General features: G+C 48.0%; 1 protein-coding gene across 2 annotated transcripts; it reads left to right on the forward strand.

The window, feature by feature from the left end:
* Positions 1–25,149, forward strand: FBXO31 (F-box protein 31). Of its 2 annotated transcripts, XM_027685204.1 has the most exons (10): positions 1–382; positions 7,028–7,099; positions 8,618–8,704; positions 12,428–12,504; positions 14,026–14,193; positions 14,905–14,979; positions 16,377–16,486; positions 17,215–17,368; positions 18,000–18,364; positions 19,796–25,149. In XM_027685204.1, the coding sequence occupies exons 1-10, from the start codon at positions 1–3 to the stop codon at positions 20,016–20,018; spliced, it is 1,713 nt and encodes a 570-aa protein (XP_027541005.1). In that variant the 3' UTR covers positions 20,019–25,149. The 2 variants fall into 2 exon arrangements, with proteins under 2 accessions (XP_027541005.1, XP_027541006.1); XM_027685205.1 differs by lacking the exon at positions 8,618–8,704.
* The last annotated feature ends 351 nt before the right edge of the window (positions 25,150–25,500 follow it).

Consider the following 25,500-nt stretch of genomic DNA (forward strand, 5'->3'; position numbering starts at 1 on the left):
ATGGCGGTGTGTGCGCGGCTGTGCGGAGTGGGGCCGGCCCGCGGCTGCCGCCGGCGCGGCGCGGCCAGGGAGCAGCGCCGCGGGGCCGCCGACAGCGAGCCCGACACTGACACCGACCCCGAGGAGGCGGGCGGCGGAGGCGGCGTCACGGAGGACGAGGAGGTGGCGGAGCGCATCGAGGGCGGGCGGCCCGCGCCGCCTCCCGTCGAGGCCGGCCCTGCCGGGCGGGCCCCGCTGTCCCTGCTGGAGCTGCCCCCGGAGCTCCTGGTGCAGATCTTCGGCTCCCTGCCCGGTACCGACCTGCCCAGCCTGGCCCGCGTCTGCACCACCTTCCGCCGCATCCTCCGCACCGACACGATCTGGCGGCGGCGCTGCCGCGAAGGTACCTCCCGCCCCGGGGGGATGGACGGGCCCAGGGGTGCAGGGAGGGGATGGGGTCAGGAGTGCGAGGTCAGGGGCCTGGAGGGTGCAGGAGGACAGGGAGAGTGCTAGGAGGTGATGGAGTGTGGAGTGGGGTCCTTAAGGGATGCGGAACGGTCTGGGGATGCGGGCTGTGGGGCCGTGACAGGGGCACGCAGGGCTCCAGGTGTGGAGGGCAGAGAAGAGGGCACAGCTCGGGTGCTGTGGGCACTGCCCCTTGGTGGTGGCACTTGCTGCAAAAGGGTGGCATGTGGCGAAGGGCATCGGTCTGGGGTTGTGCCCTGGGGGCAGCTGGAGGGCAGGAATGGGAAGGGAGCAGCCCTGGGAGATGATGCCTCCATGTGGGGGGTGTCCTTGGGTGAATCCTGAGGATGGGGTGTTGCAGGCAGCGAGAACAGGGAATGCTCGGTCCCTGCACTAGGGAAAAAAGGGGCTCTTGGGATTCCTGGAGCCGTGGGAGCACACCGGTGGGTGCACGGAGGAGGGCAGGTCTGGGAGAGATCATCCATTTGGGAATTGTGGAGGAATCCCAGGTTAGCGTGTGTATTTCTCGGGGGGCGCCTGGTGCAAGGATGCTGTGCTGCAGTAACGTGAAGGCTTTGGGGGTGGTTTTTCCTCAGCCCTGCTCTGTGAGGCTGCAGATCTCACTCATTGCTCCTCATCCTCACTCATGTGGCTCTCTGTCCCTTGTTTGTTAATCCAGTGCCTGTCCCATCCTCCAAGGTCTGCCTTGCTGTGCTCATCTCTCCAAACACTGTGATCCTGCCAGGTGCTTCTGCTGCCAGCACATGAAGTCATGTATATTTTCTTGTTGTTTGTTTTCTGTTTTTAATACCAGTGAGGGCATCGGGATGGAGGATTTGGGTATGTCAGTGGCTGCCTGCAGTGAGATCCATTGGAATCCATGAAGCCTTGCAGGAATGAATTCATGCCTTATCAGCAGTATCCAAGAACCTTTGGACAATACAAAGGCTGTACCTAGAAAATGTAAACCGAAGCATTTTTATTTCTTAGTTCAGTATTGCCCCATAAATTATTATTGTTTTTAGGAGACAGGATAATAAAATGGGGTTAATTCTTTCCTTGTACTCCTCTAGTGACATAGAGTCCTCATGGATGTTTGTGTATTTGGTGAATGGTTTGCAAAACTTCACTGATTAATTATTTTAATAGGTTATGGTCCTGGCAAAATGGTCATATAGAAATGTATATAACTTTTAAATATAAGCTAAGGTGGCTTGTAAAGTAACCACTAAATTAGGCCTGATGGGGAAATGCATTTATTTGTCATGTCTGCTCCTTGGATTTTCTTGCCAGCATGTAAAGCAATGTTCAACAGCTCAGCTGAAATGTAGGGAAGTAGTGGGCTTTGTATGGCTAAAACTAAAGTGGGTAGGAAGTGAAGGTATTGAGACTACACTTTATCTGAAGGCCCTTAGCTAACAACCAGGTGAGAGGTGCATAAACCAATTTTTGATTCTTTTTGCACACTATTTCTCATGTTTCCCAATGTACCTATTCCATGCAGTGTCAGGGAGCACGCTGGGGGGCTGCTGGTGGGACTGAGGAAGATCATGTGCCACAGGTGCCCAAGCTGTGCTGAGCAGATGAGGGGCAGGTTCCTGGGCAGAAAACTTCCTACACGCGTGAAAACTGATACTGCAATCTTTCAACCAGTCCTGGTTTTCCAAGCAGGTCCTCATCTGGACTTCTCAGGCTGTTTGTAGTGCTTTGAATTGCTCTGCACAGCAGTGAAAGTAATTACTGTTGTGTTAGGGCTGTCACGTTGAGTAGTTGTACATGAGTATCAAAATGGGCATTATTTTATAGGTATATATCAGGTGTTAGCATATAAATACATGTACAGCATTTAGAAAACCCTGTGATGTGTTCTGTGCAGCCATACACTGGTGCTGTGTGATAGTCAAACATAAAATGTAATCACTTTATGTAATCTTTCCCAAAAACAAGCCACTTCCCAGCTGAGGTCAGTACTTAAAGGGTGTTTGTATCTGCCCGAGTCTTGTTGTGAGGCTGCATGTTTTTAAAACAGGGTGAGAGCACTTGTGCCCCTCCAAGAATACCCCTTGTATTGGTGCCTTATTCACTTTGCCAGTGATCATGGAATCCTAGAATATCCTGAGTTGGAAGGGATCCACAAGGATCATCGAGGTCCACCGTGATGTTCCAGAAGTAACTGGAACTTGGTGTCAGTTGTATGTGCAAAACTACATGTGTTTTCAGAAATGCACAGCAGTGAAGAGGCAGGAAGGACAATCTTAAAATTAAAGAGAACAGAGAGAAGCTTCTCTGAGAGAAGCTGGTTGTTGCAGTGCTTTGTTTTGGCCTTTTTTTACCTTCATCTTGGACAGGAGCAGCGCTGGATGTAAGGAACAGCCTGGCTGTGTCCCAAGTTGGATGGGGCCCTCGATCCATGGAGTGTTGGTGTGTTGTTCTTGCCCTGCTGTGGGCCAACTCAGCTGTAGATTAGTGTTGAAAACAGGTTGTGGTTATTCCAAGTGTCTGCCTGAAAATAGAGTGGCTTTTGCTGCTGGTTGTGAACTGGGAGAGCGCTGGGAGTAACCAGGAGTTGTGTAACACTGACACGGCTGTTTGGGCCGTTGTCCTTTTATCATTGCAACTGTTTGGGGTAAACAATGTCTCGGAATTGCTTCCTTGGCAAGAAGAGGGTTGCAGTCACTTCCATGTTTTCTATAAATAGGAGATTGCTGATCTCTGCAGCGAGAGCAGAATTAAAGCCCATTTCACCCTGGCTGGTGGCCTGACCTACCTTGGTTAACACCTGATACTCTATTTTACATGGTAACTGCCTTCATCTTAAACCAAAACAGGGCAAGTGCAGCAGAACATCTGGGAGCAGACCAGTAATGCAGAATAAACAGCTCTAGAGCCTGAATGAAAAGGCTTTTGTTTGTGAAAACGACTTCCAATGGCTTTTGGACCTGCTGGAAAATGTCAGCAAAGGGGTTAAAGTTTCTGACCTTCAGGTTGAATGGAAAGAGGTGCCTGTGGAGAAGAATGGTATGTGATTTATACACTCTGAGGGGCCTGTTGGATGGAGTTCAGCTCTCACAAGACTCTGAGGCATCCACACAGGAGTGGTAAATACAAGCCTTCCACTGGGAGAAGTGTCTGGGAGGGGACTTGGTCTGCCTTAATCTGAAGGTTCAACTTTGGAAACAAGAAGGTGGTTCCAAACTCATCTACCTCGTATTTCAAAGGTGCTAACCTGAAACCTTCCATTCCAGTGGTCACTGGAATCATCCAGTGATTTTCTGTGCTCTCTGTTTCGTGTCCAGCCTTGTGAACATGCATTTATCTAGGAATAATTGGAGGACTTGATTAGACAGGACACAGTGGAAGTTCAGCAGTGGTAAAGGCTGTCAAGCTCTGCCAGACATCCCAATTTCCTCTGAATTGCGGATGTCCACACACAGATGGCAGCTGCTCCCTGGCATTGCCATGCTGAGAAAGGTGGGGAAAAAAAGCAGGAATTTGGTCTCTGATATTAGCACAGGGGTTCTTCCCAGCCTGGGATGGAAGAGCCTTGTTTGTTTTTTAAACTTCAGCATGACACGGCTTCTCGTATGGAGGAGGAGGGAATGTGAGGCTTGGAAGTGTTGGGAGCAGGGCAGGGTGTGTGACACTTCCAAAGTATTAGTGCAGATCATAATAAATGGAGGCTGCTTTTCCAAGTCCTTTAAATTCCAGTGCATGTGACCATGGAAACAGCACCGTGTCCCTGTGTTTGGTAAATCAGTCAAGCACTCCTCACAATCCCACTCCAAGAGGCTTTCCAGCTGGTCAACTGGGAACTTGAAAACCAATTTCCATCCTTGCTTTTGAAGCAGAATTAAGTAGCCATTTTCTAATGTGTGAGTTTTGGTGACTGTTAACTCCTTAAAATACTTTACTCAGTGAGCTGCTGTGCTGAGATACATTTCCTTAAAAATAGATTTAATTGTACTGAAGTGGAATTTTCCAGGAAGCTCGAGCCCTTCAGAGCTTTCTTGGAAAAAGATTTCTATTCTCTGTAAAGAAAATCTTACCAGTTTTATTTTTCTGTAGCTATTTTGAAGCTGTCCTTACTGTTAATTTATGTCCCTCTTCTGGGTTAAAAAAAGACAGCCAGCTTTCTTGCTTATGATATTTGGAGGGTTTTTTTGGGCACTGTGAGCCAAAAGACTGATTTTTCCTCATCAAATGGTCTGAAGAGCTCCTGGGTCAGAAGAGCTGGAGTGATGCACTTATGGAGCTCAGCCATCACTGTGGCATTTTCACTCTCTGTAGTTGTTTGCTGACCAAAACAAGATAAGAACTAGTTATAAAATGAGTCTTAAAGCACACTAAGATGAGATTGTTTTTTTCAGGATAATACTTCCTTATAAGCCTTGGATATGTAATGTCAAATAGCGTGTGGCAATACAGAAATCCTAAATTTTTGTATTATTTTTTTTTAAAGGAGTTTGGTGTTACTTGGAAGAAATCTGAATCTTTCCAGGAAAGATTTGAATTAACTACTTTAATCCTGGTTTGGCTTTCATAAAATTGCACTGCAGGTTATCAGAGGCACTTGGGTTTAACTGGGATAGAGCTTTGATAACAAATTACTTCCCACCCCACCGTGTTGTTTGGAAATACCTGCTGGTAGTGGATCTGCCATGGCACTGCACTGAGCCTGTGCTTGGAGTGCTTTACAGGTCTGGGGAAAATATTCTGGGATAAATGAGCACCTTCTGGAGGAAGAGGGAACGTCAGTGTGCTCATAGTGCTGTTAGAGATGCAGTTTGGGCAGGATGCTCCGTGTGTCTCCTCCCTTTCCAGTGCAGTACAAACACCTTCAGTGACTGACTTCAATCTGCCTGCAGTGCAAAAAGGGCACATCTTCCTGTCCTGGGGCCAGGGCAGTGTTTGTTTACATGGAAAGAGTTGCCTGTTTCCAGGCTCTGACCGCAGTGTTCCCATCCTCTCCCAAACACCTCTCACTTTCCGATCAGCTGAGGACACGTTCTGTTCCCTCCATCCCTTGGATGTTGTGCCCACGTGTGTGGCACGTGCAGAGCAGCTGTGGAAAACCTGGATGACTCTGGCAGGAGGGATGGGCACACAGGGAGGGTCTGGATTCCCGGGCTCCCTTGGAGCTCTGGTTTCCCCAGAGTCTCTGTTGACTCTGCTGGCCGAGGCCCAGCACTAACAGTTGTTTGTGCTGGGCTGTTCTTTCCTGCGAGCTCTCTGGGCTCTCAGGCTAACTGTGCTTCCTCATCCCGCCTTGTGTCTGATAACACTTAGAACTTCCTCTGGCTTTGGCCATGGAAGTCAGCAGGAATTCTGCCACTAACTTTTGCATCTGTTGATGAAGGGCAACATGTTTGTTGTGCCTTCTGCCCACTCTCACCTTTCTTGACCTTGCGGCTTACCCAGAGTGATGTTGTGCAGGACGTGTATTCCCCACAGGCAGGCTGGCAGGAAGCCTTGTGCGTGCTTTATCATCATGGAAGTGTATTTATAGGCAGGAGGAGGTTGAATTAATTCAGGGAAACTTCTCCTTTTCTTGTATATGAAAGCTGAATTCTCACTTGCAGCAGGTTTCCAGCATTAGGTGATGTTTGACAGCCACAGTCGATTGTTAATTCAAGGATGCTCGATCCAGGATAAGTTTCATATTTAATGGTTTGATGAGGGTCTCCACAGACACACGTGTCAAATATCTGGCAGATGTTTGTGCTGCTGAGGAAAGCTGCTTTTGATCTGTGCTATAGATGTCTTTGATGTCAATGAGGGCAGTTTTCCATTCTGAGATCTATCAGGGTCACTGCAGTAGGGTAGTTTTTGTTGCTGCTGATTTTTTGGGATCTCCCTTCTCTCATCTCCTCCCTCTGGGTTTCTGAGGATTTCTGGCACCGAGATGTTAGTACTTGCCCTTATTTTATTTGAAGTTTCTTAGAAGTTCGACGTTGACTTCCTGAAAATGAAAGGAGAGAATCTCATTTTCTGCTTCAAAGCTGCTCTGAGGTCTCCAACTCGCTTTGTTTTCGGGGTGTTCTGTAACAATCAAAGGCATTTCACTGTACAACAGCCCCTTCTCAATCTGATCTGCTTTCAAGTGTAACCATATTTGTACATGCTGATGCCTGTTTTATGTCTCCATTTCATTCTTTTTCAAGTCTGTGACCTTTTCTTTAGGATCCTAATAAGCAGTTTTCCCTGTTGGGTACCTCAGTGGGAGTAGATAATTACTACACACAGTCGTGATTTGATCTAAACAGGCATTCAATCCCAGCTGGAACGAGGCCGTCTCCCACATTTCACACTCTTTCTGGTTGAGGTGTAAGCAGCTGTGACTTTGCTGTGTTTGTTTGTGCCTTATGGTGTGTTTGTTGCAGGCATCGCTTGTAAAATGTGTTGGATTCCACAGTGGAATTACGTTTAGTTTCTGTTTTTAAAGCAGAAATAAGATTTTGGTTTACTTTGGCAGCTTCAAGAAAGCACCTAATCAGATCCCAGTTATGCTCAAGCTGAGGATATTAAGACCCTGGGTACAAACCCCTTTGTGCCAGAGTTGACACTTTTATCTGTGTTGTTGCAGAATATGGAGTCTGTGAAAACTTGAGGAAATTGGAGATCACAGGAGTGTCCTGTCGAGATGTTTACGCCAAACGTAAGTGATAAAGCTGATATAAATCTGCATGTCCTTGCTTAGTACCAGTTTTGAGAGCATATAAATGTTGAATATTTATTAAACTTTGATGGCTTAAGTTGCCAGACTTGCTACTGGCAGGGGTTTTGTCTGGGAAGTTGACATATTTGGAGGCTCATTTAATAGTAAGCAGATGCCAAGAGCTGGGATTTCTGTGCCTCCCAGTCCTTTGGTGGGAAAAGAGCATGTAATTAGATTTTATAATTAAGTGTATTGAGGGTTTTTCATCCTGTTTTGCCATTTTTGGGTCTTGCTAAGGAATTAATGGGTATTTTTTCTAAGCCTTGATCTCAGTAAAAGGACACAGTTATAGGAGAGTGGGAAAGTGCTGTAAGGAAAGGGATGAGCATTCCTCTGGGCTGCTCCTGAAGGAAAAGAGCCTGGCAGCAGTTGTCACTGTGTTTTGGAAATGTCTATGGGAGTGGGATCCCAACTCCTTAGCCCCACTGTGCCTTCTTGAGGTAGATGCACATCTTCTGTTTTGCAGGAAGGAGGGATGGGGCCATCATTGGATGAGGGAAACCAGAGTGGGCTAAGGGATGGAGGCCTGGATCCATGGAGAGGCTGCCTCCCTGTCCCTTTGCAGGCAGAAGCTGAGCTGTGAGAGTCACCCAGGGAATGAGAAGAGGGCAAAGTCTACGTAACACTTTCCTAAATGCTCTCACTGTTTACAGGTTGAGGGATTTCCAGAGTCTAATCTGTTTGTTGATTTAATAACCTTCAGCAGATCTGTCTCACACATGTTTTCAGTCTCCCTTTGCACCAAAGTAGTTTCGGAATCCGTTAGCAGAGTGACACTTGATGTGTGAGAACCACTTTTGTGGTGGTCTGTATAAGGTCTATGTCCATATCCATCCAGCAATCCCAACTAGTGATGGTTATTCCAAAGTTGGAATGATTGGCAGTTGTTTCTGGCTTTTGGGAAAGACAGCCAGCCACTATCTTGGCGTTCCTGCTCGGATCCATCAGCTTGCCCTGTGCCAGACACTCGATGGAACAGTCTCCTGGTAGTGTCACCCCATATCCTCTACTGTCCCATAAACCCTTTTAGTTGCAGAGGAAGTAATTTGGGACTACTGGCAGGACTCACTGACTTTTGCACCCCCTGACTGTGCTTCTGTAAGTGGGAAATAGGGAACTGAGCGTAAGTGCTAGAAAGCAGAACTAATCCAAGGCATGGGCTACTGTCCATGGAGTTACTTGATTTTCTTGAGGCAGCAATGCAGACTTTGAGGACCTTGATTCCACTTGGAATTCACTAGATGCCATTTGTAAATATTGTGTGGGAATCTGGAACATGGAAGTTGTGTGTGAGAAATCCTGCTACCGGGTGTGCCTGAGACTGGGGCTGATGGAAACAGCTGGAAGTGAAGAGAGAGTTGGACTTTTCCTGCATGGTTGGTCCAGATCCATGAAATGGTTGGTGCTGGTTCCAGTGGAGCAGAGTTTGCTGGCACTCACCCTGCTCTGTCTGTTCAGGTATAAACCCACGGGTGAAGTCGGGGCGTTTTATGAAAATCCTTCCCGACTACGAGCACATGGAGTACAGAGATGTTTACACCTGCCGTACGTACCTCCCGCTGCCTGATGCTTCCTGCACTGAGCACGCACGACATGCTGCATGGAGTGTGGCGTGGCTTGGAGCAAGTGGCTTTGGGATGGACCTTGGGACAGCAGGGAGCTCCCATCAGTCACTTCTGTCTGTTGTGCATTAGAGTGTTTTGACCCTTTGGGGTGACTGTGAGCAGGGCAAGCAGTGAGGTGTGTTGGTCTCCTTTTGAGGTGCTTTCAGTTAAAATATTGTCCTGGCTGGGTCCTGGGTTAGAATATTGTCCTGAGTTAGAATATTGTCCTGACCAAGTGCCAAAAGGAGGGTCTCTGTTCCCAGAACAGGAGCATTCACTCTGCTGTGTGTGAATTACTCCTTTCTTAGAGGAAAGTATTCAGATACCCTGGTGAGGCCTCCCAAAAGCAAGTCTAAATAAGCTTTGAACTGGTAGAGAGCTTTGTCTTGATCCAGGTGAGCTGCAGACAGATCCACAGCCCTTCCCAGGGAAAAATGCTGAGTGTTCCCATAGTAATTCCCTCCCTGCACAGTGAATCCTTTAAAGCACCATCTCTGTCTCTAGGAAACATCCTGCTGGTGTTTCAGAGATCGTGATTTGCGTTTCTAAGTCAAGAAGCTGTTCTGGATTAACTGTTCTTTCCTTCCTAATATTGTGCTGGGGGAAGAATAGTTTAAGGAGTTTAAGGCTCAGTGTTCAGCTGGAATTGAGGGGGAAGTACTGATCAGTTTACATCAATTAAGGAAGCCAGTACTGTTTGGTATTTATTTGGAGGGGATGTTGAGCTGTCTCTGCTGCTCCTTTGGGTCTGCAGAGTTTTGCAGACTCCAGTTACTAATTCACTGGTGCTTGGAATGTAGGTTTTCACACACATTAATGCTGCAGAGTTTCCTGTGCTGAAGAAAGCAGCTGAGCATGGGCCATGCAGGGGGGATGGGGACTTTAATGTGAGTCAGGACAGACAAACAGCAGCACTAGAGCAGGAACTGGTACGTTTGGCAGTCCTGCCTGTCAACACCAGCTGTGTTCCAGAACTCAATGGGAAGGAGAGGCACATCCAAGCTGCAAGATGGATTCCTTTGGAGATTGGGTATTTGCTCCAAATGTGCTGTTTATGGTGTCTCAAATGACGTTTAGTGCTGTTCCCTCAGTTGTTAATTCTTGAGCTGCCCCAAACTTCTGATATCTTGTGCCCCTTTTCTCTAGGAATGTTTTGTGTTACTTGGGGAAAGCTTGGATGGTTGGACTTGATGATTATAGAGGTCTTTTCCAACCTAAATGATTCTATTGTTTCTGAGTCCATCTGGTTTAAGATGGGATTGCCCATTTCCCCCTTTTTCCCCTCCTGTGTATTAAGACCATGTTGCCAGGATTTACCACGGAAGCGTTCCCTAATTCCTATTCGTGCCGGCAGGTGAGCTCAGATCACTTTCCCCAGGGATTTGAAGCCACCTGGCTGACACTGAGCTCTTTCCATGAGCAGGTCAGTTATCACCAACCTGGGCACAGCAACTGCTTACATTGTTCTAGCTCATTTTACTTATAGATACCTTGCTGCATCCTGGGAGTCTGGGAGAGTTGCAGTAGATCAGGTTTTTCGTGGTCAGGACCCTCCCCATTCCCTGCTTTTTCAAGCCCATTCCCATCTGGATTCAAGCCACTTTCCCATCTGAAGAGCATGCAGGGCTGCTTGTAGAATGTGGATAATATCCAGGCTGGATGAAGGCTGTACTGAAACATCCAGTGGATGTGGACTTGCTCAATTTGGCAGGATGTGGACTCAGAAATTTGGATAGGCAAGAGACTTCTTCGGGATTTAGCACAGGCAGCGTGCACAGCAGAGGAAAACCTTGGAGGAAGACCCAAGTGCTATTTTCTTTCGAGGAGCAGGAAGGGAAACAACTGTCAATCCATCCTGTCTCCTGCCAGGAAGAGCCAGAGCTGGAATTCATCAGCTTTTCCCTGCAAAGGATCCAGCTGCTGGCTCACTGGGCCCTGGAGACACCCCAGGCTTGAAAATGGGGCCGTGCTTTTTGCTTTGAGACTGGTTTGGGCCCTTGGCCAAGTACCAGCATTTTCCTCCATAACTTCTGGAAGTGAATGGGGTTTTTTTGGCCTCCTCCCTCCTTTGCAGCTCCAGGTTTCGGGGTGGTCGAGGCGGATGGTGAAGGAGGCTGTGTCTGAGACTCAGCCATGTTCCCTGAAATTGCTTCCAACAGGAGCTGGGGTAGGAGGGACATCCTCATCCCTCTTGGGCAGCTTAGTTTTCTATCCTAAAAATAAGCATAAATAAAAAAGCTGGTTTTTATCAGCTCAGTGCCAGACAGGGTAGAAGACAGACTGTGGTGGGTGGAGCAGCTCATGCACAAACCATTTATTAATGTGTAATTCCTGAGCTGGGAATGTGGTTTGCCTGCTTGCCTTGGTGCTGTTTGTGCTGCACTTGGTTCCCTGGGTGAAACCAGGCCATCAGTCTGAAGTTGTTTACTGCATAGGAAAAAGGCTCCTCCAGGCCAGTTGGCAGCATCTCTGGATATCACTCCCTGCTGTCCTAAACTTCCGTGGAAGTTCTCTGCTTTGGTGGAATAAAAACACTCCTTAGTTCTTGCTGTCTGAAGTAGTTAATGAAACAAAGCTGGTGGAACAGCTGCACTGACACACAATTCTTCCTTTAAATGGATGCAAAGGAAACACCATTTTTCAAGCCAGTCTTGGAGGCCAGAATGGGTTATTGTGGCCTTCTGAGTTGGCCATGAACATCACTGTAAGGCAAGTGCAGTATCTTCTTGCCATCTTTAGAGAAATAATCTGCATCCTGCTGTTCTGCCCAAAATGCCAGACTGTGTAATGTCTTCACGTGAAGGTTACTGGTCATGTCAGGGAATTATATGGACAAAAGGAATGGCTGACTGGGTAAGGATTGGAGGCAGGTTAAGGTTTCTTCATGAGAGGAGGTTTAAATCATTCTGTAATAGCCATTTTCTCCTGCTTGCTGAAAACATTCCTACTTGTCCTTCATTTAGGTGGGATTGAAGGGACACCTGGCTCTGGGATGAGAAACAGGAGCCTCCCCTGCTGCTGTAGGCTTTAAGGGGGGGTTGGAAGCAGCTTTTGGGCACTGTTGAGATGTAGCTGCTTATGTAGATTTTTTCAGGCCATGGCTGACCTGGTCACGCCACAGGATCTCCTGAGCTGCTGTGGTCCCTGCGCTTTGCCCGTGCTCTCAGTGGCTGTTTTAAGGATGCTTAACTCTGGAGACAAGTTTGTCTACACAAGGCAGGGAAATGCTTTCAAAACATTCAAATTTCCCTGTTCCCTTCCTGCCTTCCTGCCCTTCCTTATTTTCTGTTGCTTTGCAGTCTGAAGCATCAAGTGCATTTTTGGTAACTGGAGACAGCAGATATTTTGATTTGGTTTTAGCTCTGGGTATATCGTGTGATTTGCATTAATGGGACCGTGTTGCATAAGTTTTCTGGGAATTCCTGGCGAGGTAGGTGGTTCTGCCCCTCCACAGGCCCAGGAGCAGAGAACAACATAAATGTGTGTGAGCTTGTGGGAGGCCTCAGTTCCAGAACTGCCTGGCTGGGGTTAGACACAACCAGTTTTCCTTAGCAAAGGCAGTTGTGGGTGGTATTGGTCAGTGCTATGTGCAGTCTGATTTTCATTCCCAAAATCCCAATTCCTTAGCTTGATGTGCTCCCTTGGGTGTCTCCCTGTTCCCTAGTGCTGCACCGGTACCGACACATCCTGGGATTGTGGCAGCCGGACATTGGGCCCTACGGGGGACTGCTGAACGTGGTGGTGAGTGAGTACCTTATCCAGGGGCTGTGGTTTTGAGGACTGAGGAGCCTTTTTTTATGCTTTCCAGGCCTGGTGGCTGTTTTCATACCACTGAAAGTCTGAACAATCAGCCCTCAAGCAAGTGATTGGGACCCAGAGGTTCTGGGTTCGTTCTTGGTTTCTTTTACGTTGGACATCAGGAGGAATTTCTTCACAGAAAAGGTTGTTAAACATTGGAAGGGGCTGCCCAGGGAGGTGCTGGAGTCCCCATCCTTGCAGGTGTTCAAGGCATTGCTGGACATGGCACTCAGTGCTCTGGGCTGAGTGACAAGGTGGGGATTGGTCACAGAACCCAATGATCTCTGAGGTATTTTCCAACCTAAATGATTCTGGGATTCTGAGATTCTTTTCATCATCACCACCTTTCTCCAGAAAGTCCTTTTATTTTTCAGCTCTACCTCAAACAGCCCCAGGAGCACATAGAAAACATGATCAATATTTAAGGGAAAGACTCGATTTAGAGTTTAATGCTGATATTCCAGTGGCTGGCACAGGTTCAGCAGAGGTTTTAGCAGTGGCCCATCACTTAGGGCATTATCTTTGCCTGCAGCTGAACATTTTGCAAAGGGTTTTGCAGTTGTGTTCTTACACCTCTCCTCCCTGTAGTTCCCACACTTCACCAGCCATGTCTAAGACTTGTGCATCAGATGTAGAGTGATACTGGTGCAAGACCTGTGGAATCTGGCAGCTCTGGTGGTGCTGGGGAGAGCAGTTAATGAACAACACTTGACTGGGGAGAGCTGAGCCAGGAGTTTGCCTGAAGCCCTTGTTCTTTGCACCAGGGTTCAATAACTGCCAGGTTGAAGTGGAACAAATCACGAGGCCTTTGGGTTTTGCAAGATTCTGTTCCATGAACTGGTATAAAAGTGCATCCAAGTGCATCAATACTTACATGATACTGTGACCTTATAAAGACAAGTGCCTCTGTGGCGCTGCTCTGGTCTCAGATTTCTCTCTTTAGAAAATATCCTGCCTCTGGAATTGCAGGGCCTGAGGGGCAGGGTTCTGTTAGTGCAGGAAAGGGGCTGGCACTTGTGCCTCTCAGCAGAGGAGAGCGTTGCTTCCTGTGCTGCCTGTGAGGAATAGAGCCAAATAATTCCTTGTCCAAAAGGGATAATCACGGGAAGCAGAGTTCGTCTGTTGGAATATCTGCCAGCATGAGCTCTCAAACCAATTAGAGCTTGACTTGCTGTGTGGTCTCTCCCTCTGGATCCTGCGCTCCAGGCATCCGTCACAAAGTCGTTTGCAGCAATAAAGTCCTGATCATTTTCCAGTGGTGCAGGAAGCCTTGTAAAGAAACCCACACCCAGGGTGTGCTGTGAGTGCATATGGTCTGGTTTAATTGCTGGAAAGCCATTTGGAAATGCAGCAGCTGTTTTGCAGCTCCTGCCCTGGGCCAGAACAGCCTCCAGAGTTTGCTGCAAACTCCTGAGAAACTGTGCAAGGCTGATCTCGTGGGCTTTGTGTCCTTTACCTCTACAGGTAGATGGTTTGTTCATTATTGGATGGATGTACTTGCCACCTCACGACCCTCATGTTGATGATCCCATGAGATTCAAACCTCTCTTCAGGATTCACCTCATGGAGAGGAAATGTGCAACAGTGGAGTGTATGTATGGTCACAAGGGACCTCATAACGGCCACATCCAGGTGAGCTCCTCTGGCACTGCCAGCATCACCTGTCCTGGGTGCAGTGTGTGTGCCCTTTGGCTCTGGATATGGATTCATCAAAAAACTGGTAGAATTTGATTTCAGAGATGTGGATTTCACCACCTTGTTGTGTGTGTGGATGCCAGTTTTACACTCATTATGTGTCTGACAAGTTGTGTGGGCTGTTCCCTGCTCTGAGTTTGTTCCCTGGCAGTAGTACAGCGAGGCTGTTGTACTGTCTTCTCTTGGGCTGGGACACTGTGGGAACACCAGGATGTGCACAGGCTGGGGGAAGGGATGTGTAAAATGGCCTTGGGCAGCTGGTGAATGTGTCCAGGCAGACACACAGACCTGTTTTACAGCTCTCTCCAAGGTGAGACCTTGAGAAGATGATGCAGCATCCAGTCAGCATGTGGGATGCTTTGAAGAGCTTCCTGAGAGGTTGCTTGTTTTATTTTAAAAAAGGAAGTTGAAATAGAGAAGCAGCTTAAAACTATCATCTTTTATTGGAATGCTTTGAGGGTTTATTTCTTTTTAATTTCTCTATTCTGCAGCTCCTGCTCTCGGTACCACTTAATGATTTCTTTGTTGTATCAGATTCAGTAACATTTGTTGTGTAAAGCATTTACTGTAAACAGTCTTAGTTACCTCATCTGAGGTATCTCTGGACAGGTCTGTAACCTGTTAAATTCTCCTCCATGGTAACTACAGATTGTAAAGAAGGACGAGTTCTCCACGAAATGCAACCAGACGGATCACCATCGGATGTCAGGGGGAAGGCAGGAGGTAAGAGTGCTCTGCCAGGAGTCTGCACTGAGGCTGTTTGTGTGTCCCCTTTCTGAACATAAGCTCTTAGCTGATGTTGGGGTGGGAGGTGGTCTCCTGCCTTCTAACTTCTGTGTGTTTGGACATACATGAAAACGCAGGCTGGGGGCTTTTGGCTGAATTACTGTTTCAGGCAGTTCTCTGTGCCAAGGTACCCTTTGAGCCCCAGTGCCCTCCTCCTTCCCCTGCTGTGACACCATTCCTCTTTGGTAGCAGACCTGTCCAAAGAGAGAGAGCAGCACATATTGCACATCACACAGCACTCCAGGCACTGATCTCTGTGGTATTGCTGTCTGAGTAATTAAGATCTTTCAAAGGCCTAGCAGTGAGTACCAGCTGCATTTGAATACCTGCTGGTCAGAGAGGCACCTTCCCACTGCTTGTCTTGCTCGAGGGATTAAAGGCTTCATTTGGTTGTTTATCCTGTGTCTGTCAGCTCTACCCAGCAAAGCAGATTCCTGACTCAAGTGCCCGTGTTAAGGTGCAGGTTTCAATGTCAGGATAAATACCTGTTCCAGGTACTGGTGTTTGCTGCCAGCTGGCTCCACGTGACAGATCTGATACTTCAGGAATGCTGTAAAATGCCTGTCTGCTAATGGGAAACAGCTGGGTGAAAGGGTTAGTGAAGTGTTTTCTGGTGGTCTAGCAGATGAGAAATGCTTTAATACTTTCAAAGCGCTGCGTTAAGTGTGCGTGGCATTATGGTAATTGGAGGATCTGGCTTTGGGAGATAAAGCAGGAAGGTTTGGAATATCACTTGGTAGGCTGCTATCTCAGTGTAAGCTGTTATCACACTAACTCATTGTGGGGTATTAACTTGTCAGAGCTGGAGCTGAGGTACTTCAGGAGATGGTTTCAAAGCACCCTTCGGATTTAGATGCATCAGTATTAAATCAGCAGGATTTAACCTCCTAAACCTTCAGTGCCTTTCAAAAGCTTCCTGTTTTATGTTTCACATCAGGACAGGGCACAGGAGTCAGATGATGGGCACACAAATGAGTTAGTGCAAGATACATCAGGACGTAAAGAAGTAGTAGATGAGCTACTTTGCAGTAACAGGTGATGTTTGTGGTTTTATTCTGAGGAGGTGTATTGGTTCTACCTGTGATTTATTTGAAGGGGGGCATGTTTATTGTGTGGTGACTGATAGTTACCAGTATCACTATTTGTTAAGCCTATTTCCAGGCCAGCTCTGTAGCAACACGTGCTTGTTCCCAAATCCAGGCTGATCCTCTGTCTTTGGCAGAGCATATTCCCTGTCTGTGGCTCTGCCAGTGAAACATGCTGACAGGGTGAAGTCATATTGGGGGACATCACTGAAAGGTCCTTATCCTGCTCCTTTCCTCCTTGTGCTGCAGGAATTCCGGACGTGGCTAAGGGAAGAGTGGGGTCGGACTCTGGAAGACATCTTCCATGAACACATGCAAGAGCTCATCTTGATGAAGTTCATCTACACCAGCCAATATGAGTAAGGGCTCCAGCTCTTGTTATTGAGGCTACTGCAATTTCACAAGCACATTGGAGCATTTGTCCTGAAGACGGGGGTTTTCCTTGGGCTCTCACAGCCAAAGGAATGCTCTCTCTCTGCAGGCTCCATGCAGGGATACACAGTGCTTTCCAGAGGTATAATTACAGCAGTAAGAACGAGGTTCCAAGTTCTGTACAACAAATATGCACAGTAAGGTGCTTTTGAGTCATTTAACTGTGTTTAATTGGAAGACAGAGCAAATGCCTGTGGTCCCAAGGAGTGCCTGCTTATTATCCATATTAGTCAGCAATATCCTTTGTAGTGCAGAAATCATACAGTCCCTGAGAAATTGGGGTGTTTTAACCATCACTCCAAGCTTCTAATACCTCAGAATAGTTCAGAGTACGGCCACCTCACTGTAGCATATGTTTAAATATGCTTCACTCTTGGGTTGTCTGGAAATTCTGGGGAGTGAGGAAGTTTACTGTGACCTTGCTGCAGGAATTTCCTGGTGTGCTAAGGAAGACTGGGAGACAAGTGAAGGGAGGGAGGGAGGAAGTGCTTGCAGAGGTGTAAAGCAAAATCCACTAAGCTTGTTGGTATTGCTGAAAAGACAGATCCCACCTCTCTTGGCGACATCCTAAAGCTGCTGGAGGAGCAGAATGCCAACACATTCCTCATGGTGAGGGATTCTCCCTTAACCTCTCTAATGTTTTTGTTTTGCACAGCAACTGCTTGACCTACCGCCGCATCTACCTCCCCCCCAGCAGCCCCGACGACCTCATCAGGCCAGGGCTCTTCAAAGGCACCTACGGGAGCCACGGGCTGGAGATCGTCATGCTGAGCTTTCATGGGAAGAAAGCCAAGGGGACTAAAATCACTGTGAGTGCACTTCCCTTTCTCTCATGTGCTTTTTAAAGTATTCTCAATGCCATGGATGAATAGGAGGGATCTCTGTCTCAGAGGTAGTCAGTTGTTGCCACCCCAAACCCTGTTCCCTGTGGGGATTGGTGGCATTGGGTGAATCTCAGCACATGCAGAGTAACTAGAACCTGATCTGCAAGGTTTCTTCTGATTCCACTTGGCTTCCCCTTCCCTTCCTCTCCCTTCCAGCTGCTTTCTGTGAGCAGCTGATAGCAGGTCACCGGAGATCCCTTGTGTGTGTCTGAGGAGCAGGTACCAAATGTTGGCAGCTCTCCACTGAAGTCAGGCAAGTGAGCTCCTTCCTCTCTGCAAGGAGGATTCTGGCAAAATACAGCAGCAGCTTTGACTTTCTTTCACCCTTGGAAGTACAGCCTGGCTTGTAGCTTTTGATTTAAAACTGTTTCTGGTAGAGGGGGAAGCAGAGATGACAATTGACAGCTCAGGGAACAGCAAGGTCCAAGTGGCCCTTTTTTGTTGCCAACTCGTTGATTGTAGAATCAGGTGAACTCTGTCGAAGTCTGGGGAGAACACAGCTCTGAACTCTGTAGCTCCCTGCCTCTGCAGCTGTGCTGTTGCCTCCTGTCTCTAGGGAGATCCCAACATCCCAGCTGGACAGCAGACTGTGGAGATCGACCTGGCACACCCTCTGCAGCTGCCCGACATCGAGAACCTGCGTGACTTCAGCGAGCTGTCCCGCATCGTCCTGGAGGTGCAGGAGCAGGTGCGGCGGGAGGAGCAGGAGCAGGAGCAGCGGCAGGAGGAAGAGGAGCGTTCCCAGCAGGCTGCCTCCCAGCCTGCTGCCAATCCCCTGGGAGGAGAAGGTGCTGAGGGGGAAGAGACTGCAGCTGGTGCAGAGGGGATGACCCCGGACAAGGCACCAGCTTCCCAGCCCTTCGTGCTGCCCATGGGAGTCATTTCGAGGAATGAGGACTATCCCCGGACCTGCCGAATTTGGTAATGGGGACTGCTGGTGCCAGTTGTGCCAATCACTTTCTGAAAGGGAAGGGGGATTCTTTGAGGTGTGTCCTGTATTTGTGTGCCATTTACCTGCCTGCAGATTCCCAGTCCCTTGGGATCAGATTTCACAGAATCCCAGAATGGTTTAGGTGGGAAGGGGCCTCAAAGCTCATCTTGCTTTACCCCCTGTCATGGGCAGGGACATTTTCCACTAGACCAGGTTGCTTCAAGCCCCATCCAGCCTGGCCTTGAACACTTCCAGGGATGGGGAGTTCACCACCTCTCTGGTTCCTGCCTCTGCCGCCCAATCTCCCATGCTCTTGTTTGCTCCCTTTTTCACCACACTGCCATCTGCCATCCCACTTCCTTGCTAGATCTTATCCAGCTTACTTCCGAAGCCAGCACCTCTCCTGTGTTCCACACACCTCCTTTTTTTGGTGTTTAGTTTCCCAGAGCTGCCCAGCTCATATATTTAGAACTCTGTTCAAGCTGCTTCCCGTTCCTGTGTGTGTCATTTGTGTTCCTTGGCTCTGGGAACACAGTGCTCTCTCCCACCCTTCCCTGGCCTCTGGTGCCTTGGGGCCAGACCTGGAAGGTGTTGAACACTCCAAACAGTAGGCCCAGGCATGCAGAGAGCCTTGTTGAATGGGAGCTGGAAGCAGTGAAGCATCACACTAAATGAAGTGTGGAAAAAGAGCCCAAAAGCTGAGGCTTAGGCAGGTGACCTTCAGCCACACATCTGTGCTCATGGGAAAAACCTACCAATAGCTGGTTAATCCCAGAAGGCTCCTCCTGTCACAACTGAGTTGTGCTTGGATAAAACCCTGCTCCACCTGCTGCTTGTTCAGAGGTGGGACTGACCTTTATTCCTCCTCAGATCATGGTAGATTTTTCTGCTTTTTAGATTTTTCTCTCCCTTCCCTTCAGTTTTGCACAAGGTTTGGCTCTCAGGTCACCCTCTCAACATTCCTTTCATTTCCTCTGAGGATTGTCTGGGCCCCTGTTGATTCTTGAGTTGCAGAAGTAAATCTCAGATGGGTTTCTGAGCTGAACTACAGAATAATTAGGATGTGCAGGTGCTAATTAAAATAACCCAAAGCAGCAACCTGCAAATAGCAGTGGAGAGTTTCTTGTCTTAAAAGGGCATCAACAGGTGTTTAAGAAAAGACTGGATGTGGCACTTAGTGCCATGTCTAGTTAGGTCATAGGTTGGATTCGATGATCTCAGAGGTTTTTTCCAACCCCATTGTTTCTGTGTGTGGGCAGCGTTTTATGTGAGGAAAAACTGAGTGTAAAACTCACTGTTCTGTGGCGCCCATCAGCGTGTTTGACAGTGGCTTCATCAGAGTTTCGCATTGTCCGTTGTTTTATTAAACACTGGGTGATCCTGGCTGTTCTCACCCCTCTTTTGCTCTCCTCTCCTGGCAGCTTTTACGGGACGGGGCTCATCGCCGGCCACGGATTCACCAGCCCCGAGCGGACGCCGGGGGTGTTCGTGCTCTTCGACGACGATCGCTTTGGGTTCATCTGGCTGGAGCTGAAATCCTTCAGCCTCTACAGCAGGATCAAGGTCTCTTTCCAGAACGCAGAAGCGCCTTCCCGTGAGGCCTTTGATGAAATGCTCAAGAACATTCAGTCCCTGGCGACTTGACGGGTGGTTTGTGATGGACAGGGCTCGGGGTTGCAAAGGCTGCTGCGCTCCCCCAGCCAGAGCTGGGGGGGGGATTCCTTGCTCTCGGTACCTCTGGATAAAAAGCATGCACTTTTAATAAAAAGCCTTTTTACCCCAAATGTACACACCCCAGTTAAAATATCCATGACTGCCCTTTCCTCCCTGCCACTCCACGCTGCTTCCCAGCAGTCCTTGTTACCCAGTCTGTGGCATAGCTTTGTAGAGCTGAAGGGGTCCTGCAGAGGAGGAAAAAGATCTTTCTTACTGCAAAAAAAGAATGTATTGGGACAAAAATAATGCCAGATCAGAGGGACAGGCAGTGACAAAGCACGTCCTCCTCTCCAGAGAAACCTTTCTCTGGGTGTGTAGCATTGCCAGGAGAGGGTGGTGTGATGCCTTCAGCCTTGGCTTGAGAATTGGAGTGTGTGGTTTCCTTTGGAGAAGTACCCTCAGCTTGGCAGCGAGGGGAGGATCCCCACTGCAAATGAGTGTGTGTAGCATTATCCTGGCTTCTGGAGCTTGATGGATGTGCTGTCCCTGGGGCTCCAGGTCTGTGTGTCTCCCTGAGCATAGAGGAGATGGTTCTTTTTTCTTCCAGGAGCTGGGTGTGGAACTGGAAATGGGTGTAAACTGCAGAAGCTGATGTGTTCCAACTGCTTTGTACCTGAAAGATTCACCTCAGGTCTTGTAAAAGTGGGTCTGAAAACGTAAAGGAAGGAGCAAAAAGAAAACCAACTGTGAGATAAGGGCAGCTGGAGCCTGCTGGCTCTGGTCTGTGATGGGCAGCAGAAGGTGCCACGTGTCACTGTCACTGGCCTGACCCCAGCTGGGTGTCATTCCTGTATCAGGTTGCCCTTTGCAGTCCAAAGGAGCGACGAGGGATTCTCCTCATGTTGCTGTGGCTCCTTCTGGCGCCTTTCGCAGTGGGTGCTGACAGGTGGGTGCTGCTCCTCCACTCACAGCACCCTTCTGTTCCCTTTCTAATTGTACTTGTCTCATCCCAGGTGATTGTTGCTTCCACAGAAAGCTTTTGAGCTTGATTTCTTTCCATGATACCTTCATTCTGTGGCAGATCTGAGCTCCACTGGGAATTGTGGGCTGCAGGCAAGGAAGTAGATTCCCTATAGACTGTCCTGTACAGGAAATCCTGGCCAGTGCTCATCTACAGACTCTGAGTTGTGCTATAAACCATCAGCATTAACACGATCCTTTGTTGCAGTTTCCCTCTGGCTGTGATGACAAACTCCAGGTTCCTTCTCTTCTACCCAGATCAGTGTCTAAAAAAAACCTCTACCTTTACATCCTCTGCAGGTTTAGGTTTGTAAATGTGTCTGTACATGTGCTGGGAGTTCAGTCCCTGCCTGGTTCCACTGCCTGTGAGCAGCTTTTATTCTCACTCTCACAAGGGCTTTTTGCCATTTCTGGCTGTCGTGTGTTCCCTCAAGCTGTGTGAGAACCCAGGCTCCAGCAGAGACGTTGAGCAGCAGGTCGTGTCACTCACAGCATTAATTCCTGTCTCTTTGGATAGAGTTTTACAAACGTCTGGGAATTTGAAGGTGATTTAGGGCACTTTTTTCTTTGTTTCGTGCAGCTTCGTCAGGAGTGGAAAACCTGCCTCAGTGTTAGAGGTGAGGAGCTGAAGTGTTGTTACTGTCCTGGTGAATAAGCTGTGAAAAGGAGGTTGGTTGTGAGCAGCCTGTCAGAGGTGTTCCTGTGGGCATCAGCAGAAGGAAGAGTCAGTTCGGATCACACAGGGCTGGGAGAGAGGGAGGTGGCAGTTCCTGTGCCTTGGTGAGTGGGCAGAGAAGTGACCTGGAGCTAAAATCAGGCATCTCAGCCTTTTGCTGCAGCTGCTGAGCTCTGTGCAAAACGTGCCTGATGTTGCAGACAGAGGTTTCCAGGTTTGATGCAGGTTTCTGGGACACCTAAAGATGTTCAGTGCTGGGTTAATGGTTGGACTTGATGGTCTCAGAGGTCTTTTCCAACTTAAATGATTCCATGACTAGGACTCTGGTAGCTGGGTGGCCAGTTTATCTTGGAGTTTGCTGTTAGGCTGGTGCAGTCAGTGTGTTGGCTGCCTTGTGTTCTCTTTAACAGCCTAAAGGGATGAGAGATGTCTCCTTTGGAAGTTGTTTCCTTTGCTTGTCCCAAAAAACAGCTTTTCTTCAGCTGGATCCATAGCTCTGATTGCAGATTCCTCCCCACTTCAATATCCCCACAAAAAATAAAAATAGAGTTTTACACAACTGACTTGATAGTTTTTGCATTCGGTTTTTAAATTAAGATTAAAAATTTTAAAATTGAGATTAAAATTTTATAAATTGAGATTTTAAAGTCCAGACTGCATTGAATGCCCTGCAAGCACTTGCCTGAGGCCTGAGTCACTCTTCCTGAGTGTTGACCTGTCTCTGTATCCTCCCTCCTCCTTGCAACCTGTTACATTGGCTTGGCTGAGCGTGTAAAGTATGTTCCACCGCTGTCATGAAAGTTGTTACCTGCAGCTTCCCAAGAGGCTGCTGGGGAGTGCAAACCCATGGATACCATTGTCAGGAGGGTTTTGCTCCGTGCTGATTCTGGGTCTGCTTTGTCACCTGGACAAGGACTTGTTGGTTGGCTGTTGGCACAGGTTGTAGCTTGTCGCTTCTGAACCTTTCCAGTGTCAGTATCAAGGGTCTCCTGAAGGCGAGATCTTCTTGGCTGGCTGGAGAGAAGGGCTTTGTGGAGTCTTGGTGCCTTGTGGGAATTTTTCACAGCTCAGCTTTGCCCCTGTAGTGGCATCTTTTTATTTATAACTCACCTGGTTGGCCTCAAAATGTCAGGATGTGCCTGATTAAAGGCAAAACTGCCGGTACCCCCTGGCTTTGTTCTGTCTAGAGCAAAGGAAATAGCAAGTTTGGTATTAATATTCCTCCTCTGACACCTTTTCTCACCTTCTGCTGCTCCAAGCTTGGCAGGTTTTTCAGTTTTATGTGGCATTTCAGAACAAAATTCCCTCTGATTTGGCTGGGGGTGAGGAAAGCTGTGAAGATGGTGAATTTGGAGACTGGCAGAAGTGCTGGGGGTGCTCCTGTGGCTGTTCCTCTGTGCGTGGCTGCGTCAGTGCTTTCAGAGCAAAGCAGGATAACATGATGGGGAGTTAAAACTCACAACTCTGAAATCTTTGGGAAAGGGCAACGAGCAAGGGGAGTGGGAACAGATTTAGGAGGAGGCAGTTTGGATCTGAGGATCACCCATGGCTGAGGGGGATGTGACCAGTGTCCTGATCCTGCCTTTCCTCGAGGGAAGCAGTGCTGAACAGGACAGGCTTTTGCTGTGCTGGTTCATCTTCAGTACAGGCTGTACCACCCCCTGCACAGCATGTCTTCACTGCATACCCTGCTTCTTTCCCAAACCCAAGTTTTCCAGCTTGTTGGGATCTTTCTGTGAGCTGTTGACAGGGATAATGTGCGGTGGGGCCTTGCAGATGGCGATAAATTCCTGGTGCTGATGTCTCCTCGTCCTGTTGGCTCTGTGGAAAATCTTGGGGACAATTGGCTTGATTTCTTGATCCCAGATGGGTGGAAAGTGCTGGCGGAGATGGAAAACAACTTGTCAGGGGTAGGAATACTCTTGGCAGAAGCCTTTTTGCATTAAACAAAAGCATTTGCAATGAGGCTGCAGAGCCCCAATGGCCACAGCGAGACCTGGGGCTGAATTCTGGCTCGGGAACAAGAAGTGAGTGGTTTACGTGCTCAGACTGTTTTGTGCTCCTCAGTCCTGCTCTCTGTGTTGTCAAAACACATGGATTTGGCCAGCTGGAAAGCAGGAGCATCAAAGCTCCTCATGCAGCCAGTTTGTTTGCCTTGGGCCTGATTTCAGAGCTGTGAATGTGCTGTGCTCGGGCGTTGTGGTTGTAGGAGACTCTGCAGTGCACGGGGATTTGTCAGGCTGGTTTTTACTGAGGAGGAGGAAAAAGGATGGAATTACTTGTAAGTTTGGGTGTGAGCTTCATTCTGGAGTGAACAGCAATGCTGCCATAGGAATCTGGAATGGGACAGCAGTAGTCAGAGGGCACTTTGTTGGGAAACGTGTACTGGGGAGAAAGGGAATTCCTGTGCAAATGTGCTTGGAGGTGTCAGCTACCAGGAAAAACCCAAACTGCAGCTGGCTCAGTGTTTACTTTTAAACAAATGACTTTTTATTGCTTTTTATTAATTTAAAACTAGTGGAACTTAATGAGAGTGTTGAGTGTTGTGTGGAAATGGATTGTCTAATCTCAACTTGTTAGTTTAGGGAATGATAATGGATTAACTCTCTCTTGTAGCTGGTTGCTCATGTGGCCAATAACCCTCCATTGTGTTCAGCTGCCAAAGGATTGTGCTGCCCTCGGACAGCATCATTTATCAGTGGGACAGTGAAATATTTGAGATGTGGAGTGGAAGATAAGGTACCAAACTGTGAGTGCCACTGACCTTTGGGGTTTTTGTGTGCTGAATTAAAATGTATGATTCTGGTTTTTGTTTGGATTGCAGTCTTTTTAATTTTTGAGGCAAAGAGCACTCAGATCAACTGTGTTTATTAGCTTAATTAAAGCATTCTGCACTTTTTTTTCATTGATTGATACTCCTCCTTCCCTGTTTCCATGTGTATTTTGCACTCACCACTTTAACATGACACTGAAGGATTAATCTGGGCATCTCCTCTAGGCCTTGAGTGTAAATAAATCTCTATAAAGTACCCCGTGGTACTTATTAAAAATGAAGGTGAAACACCAGATCCCTGCTTTGTACAGAGGGCAGTGGGAGCAAAAAGGTGAGATTTTCATTCCAAAATACCATTTGACATCCAGCACTTTGGTTTCATGCCACGAATATCCTTGTGGAACATGGTAAGTTGTAGTTTAAACACCTCACCTGCCCAGTCTGCTCCCCTGTTCAAGGGAGGGGGTTTTGCCTGTCCTTTTCTTGGTGGGTTTGAGAGGAATGGGATGTATAAACCCAACACTTGGCCTATCCATCCTGGGTTTTGGAAAACTGAGCAAGACGTGTGTGTTAACTTTTACACCTGATCATTGTTACCCAAAAAGCCTTTTCCAATTTCAAATAATAAAAAGCAATGTTTTGTGAACTTACTTCTGTTTGCTTCTTCTTTTTTTTTTTTTTTTTTGTTTTGTCCCAAAGGAAGGTGTTGGGTGGGTTCCACCCTTCTGACGTGCAGCTGCCTGTCTTCCAGTGCGTGACAGGAATTAATTTTCCCTCGTTTTGGTACTTGGTGAGCAGTTAGGATTTCCTGAAAATGTCAGGCACGTCCCACACACACCTCATGCTGTGAAATCCTGCTTCTTCCTTTGTCCCTGTTTCCTGTTCTTTCCTCCTGCATCTTCCCTGGGGTGCCTGTAGGGCCTGACCTCCTCCTGCAGCAGAGACTGAGGTGGCAGAACCTGAGCCCTCACTGTCCTCCCAGCCACAGCTTTCCCTTGCTG

The sequence above is a fragment of the Neopelma chrysocephalum genome, unplaced genomic scaffold (genome assembly GCF_003984885.1).
Source record: "Neopelma chrysocephalum unplaced genomic scaffold, ASM398488v2 Primary Assembly neopelma1_68, whole genome shotgun sequence".
NCBI classification, from domain to species: Eukaryota; Metazoa; Chordata; class Aves; order Passeriformes; family Pipridae; genus Neopelma; species Neopelma chrysocephalum.

What these genes read in the sequence shown, in the direction of transcription:
- FBXO31 (XM_027685204.1), top strand. Translation starts at nt 1, where the DNA reads ATGGCGGTGTGTGCGCGGCTGTGCGGAGTGGGGCCGGCCCGCGGCTGC. An exon ending in GCGGCGGCGCTGCCGCGAAG is followed by an intron (nt 383 to 7,027) that starts GTACCTCCCGCC and finishes GTGTTGTTGCAG; the next exon opens with AATATGGAGTCTGTGAAAAC. An exon ending in CCAAGGGGACTAAAATCACT is followed by an intron (nt 17,369 to 17,999) that starts GTGAGTGCACTT and finishes TCCTGTCTCTAG; the next exon opens with GGAGATCCCAACATCCCAGC.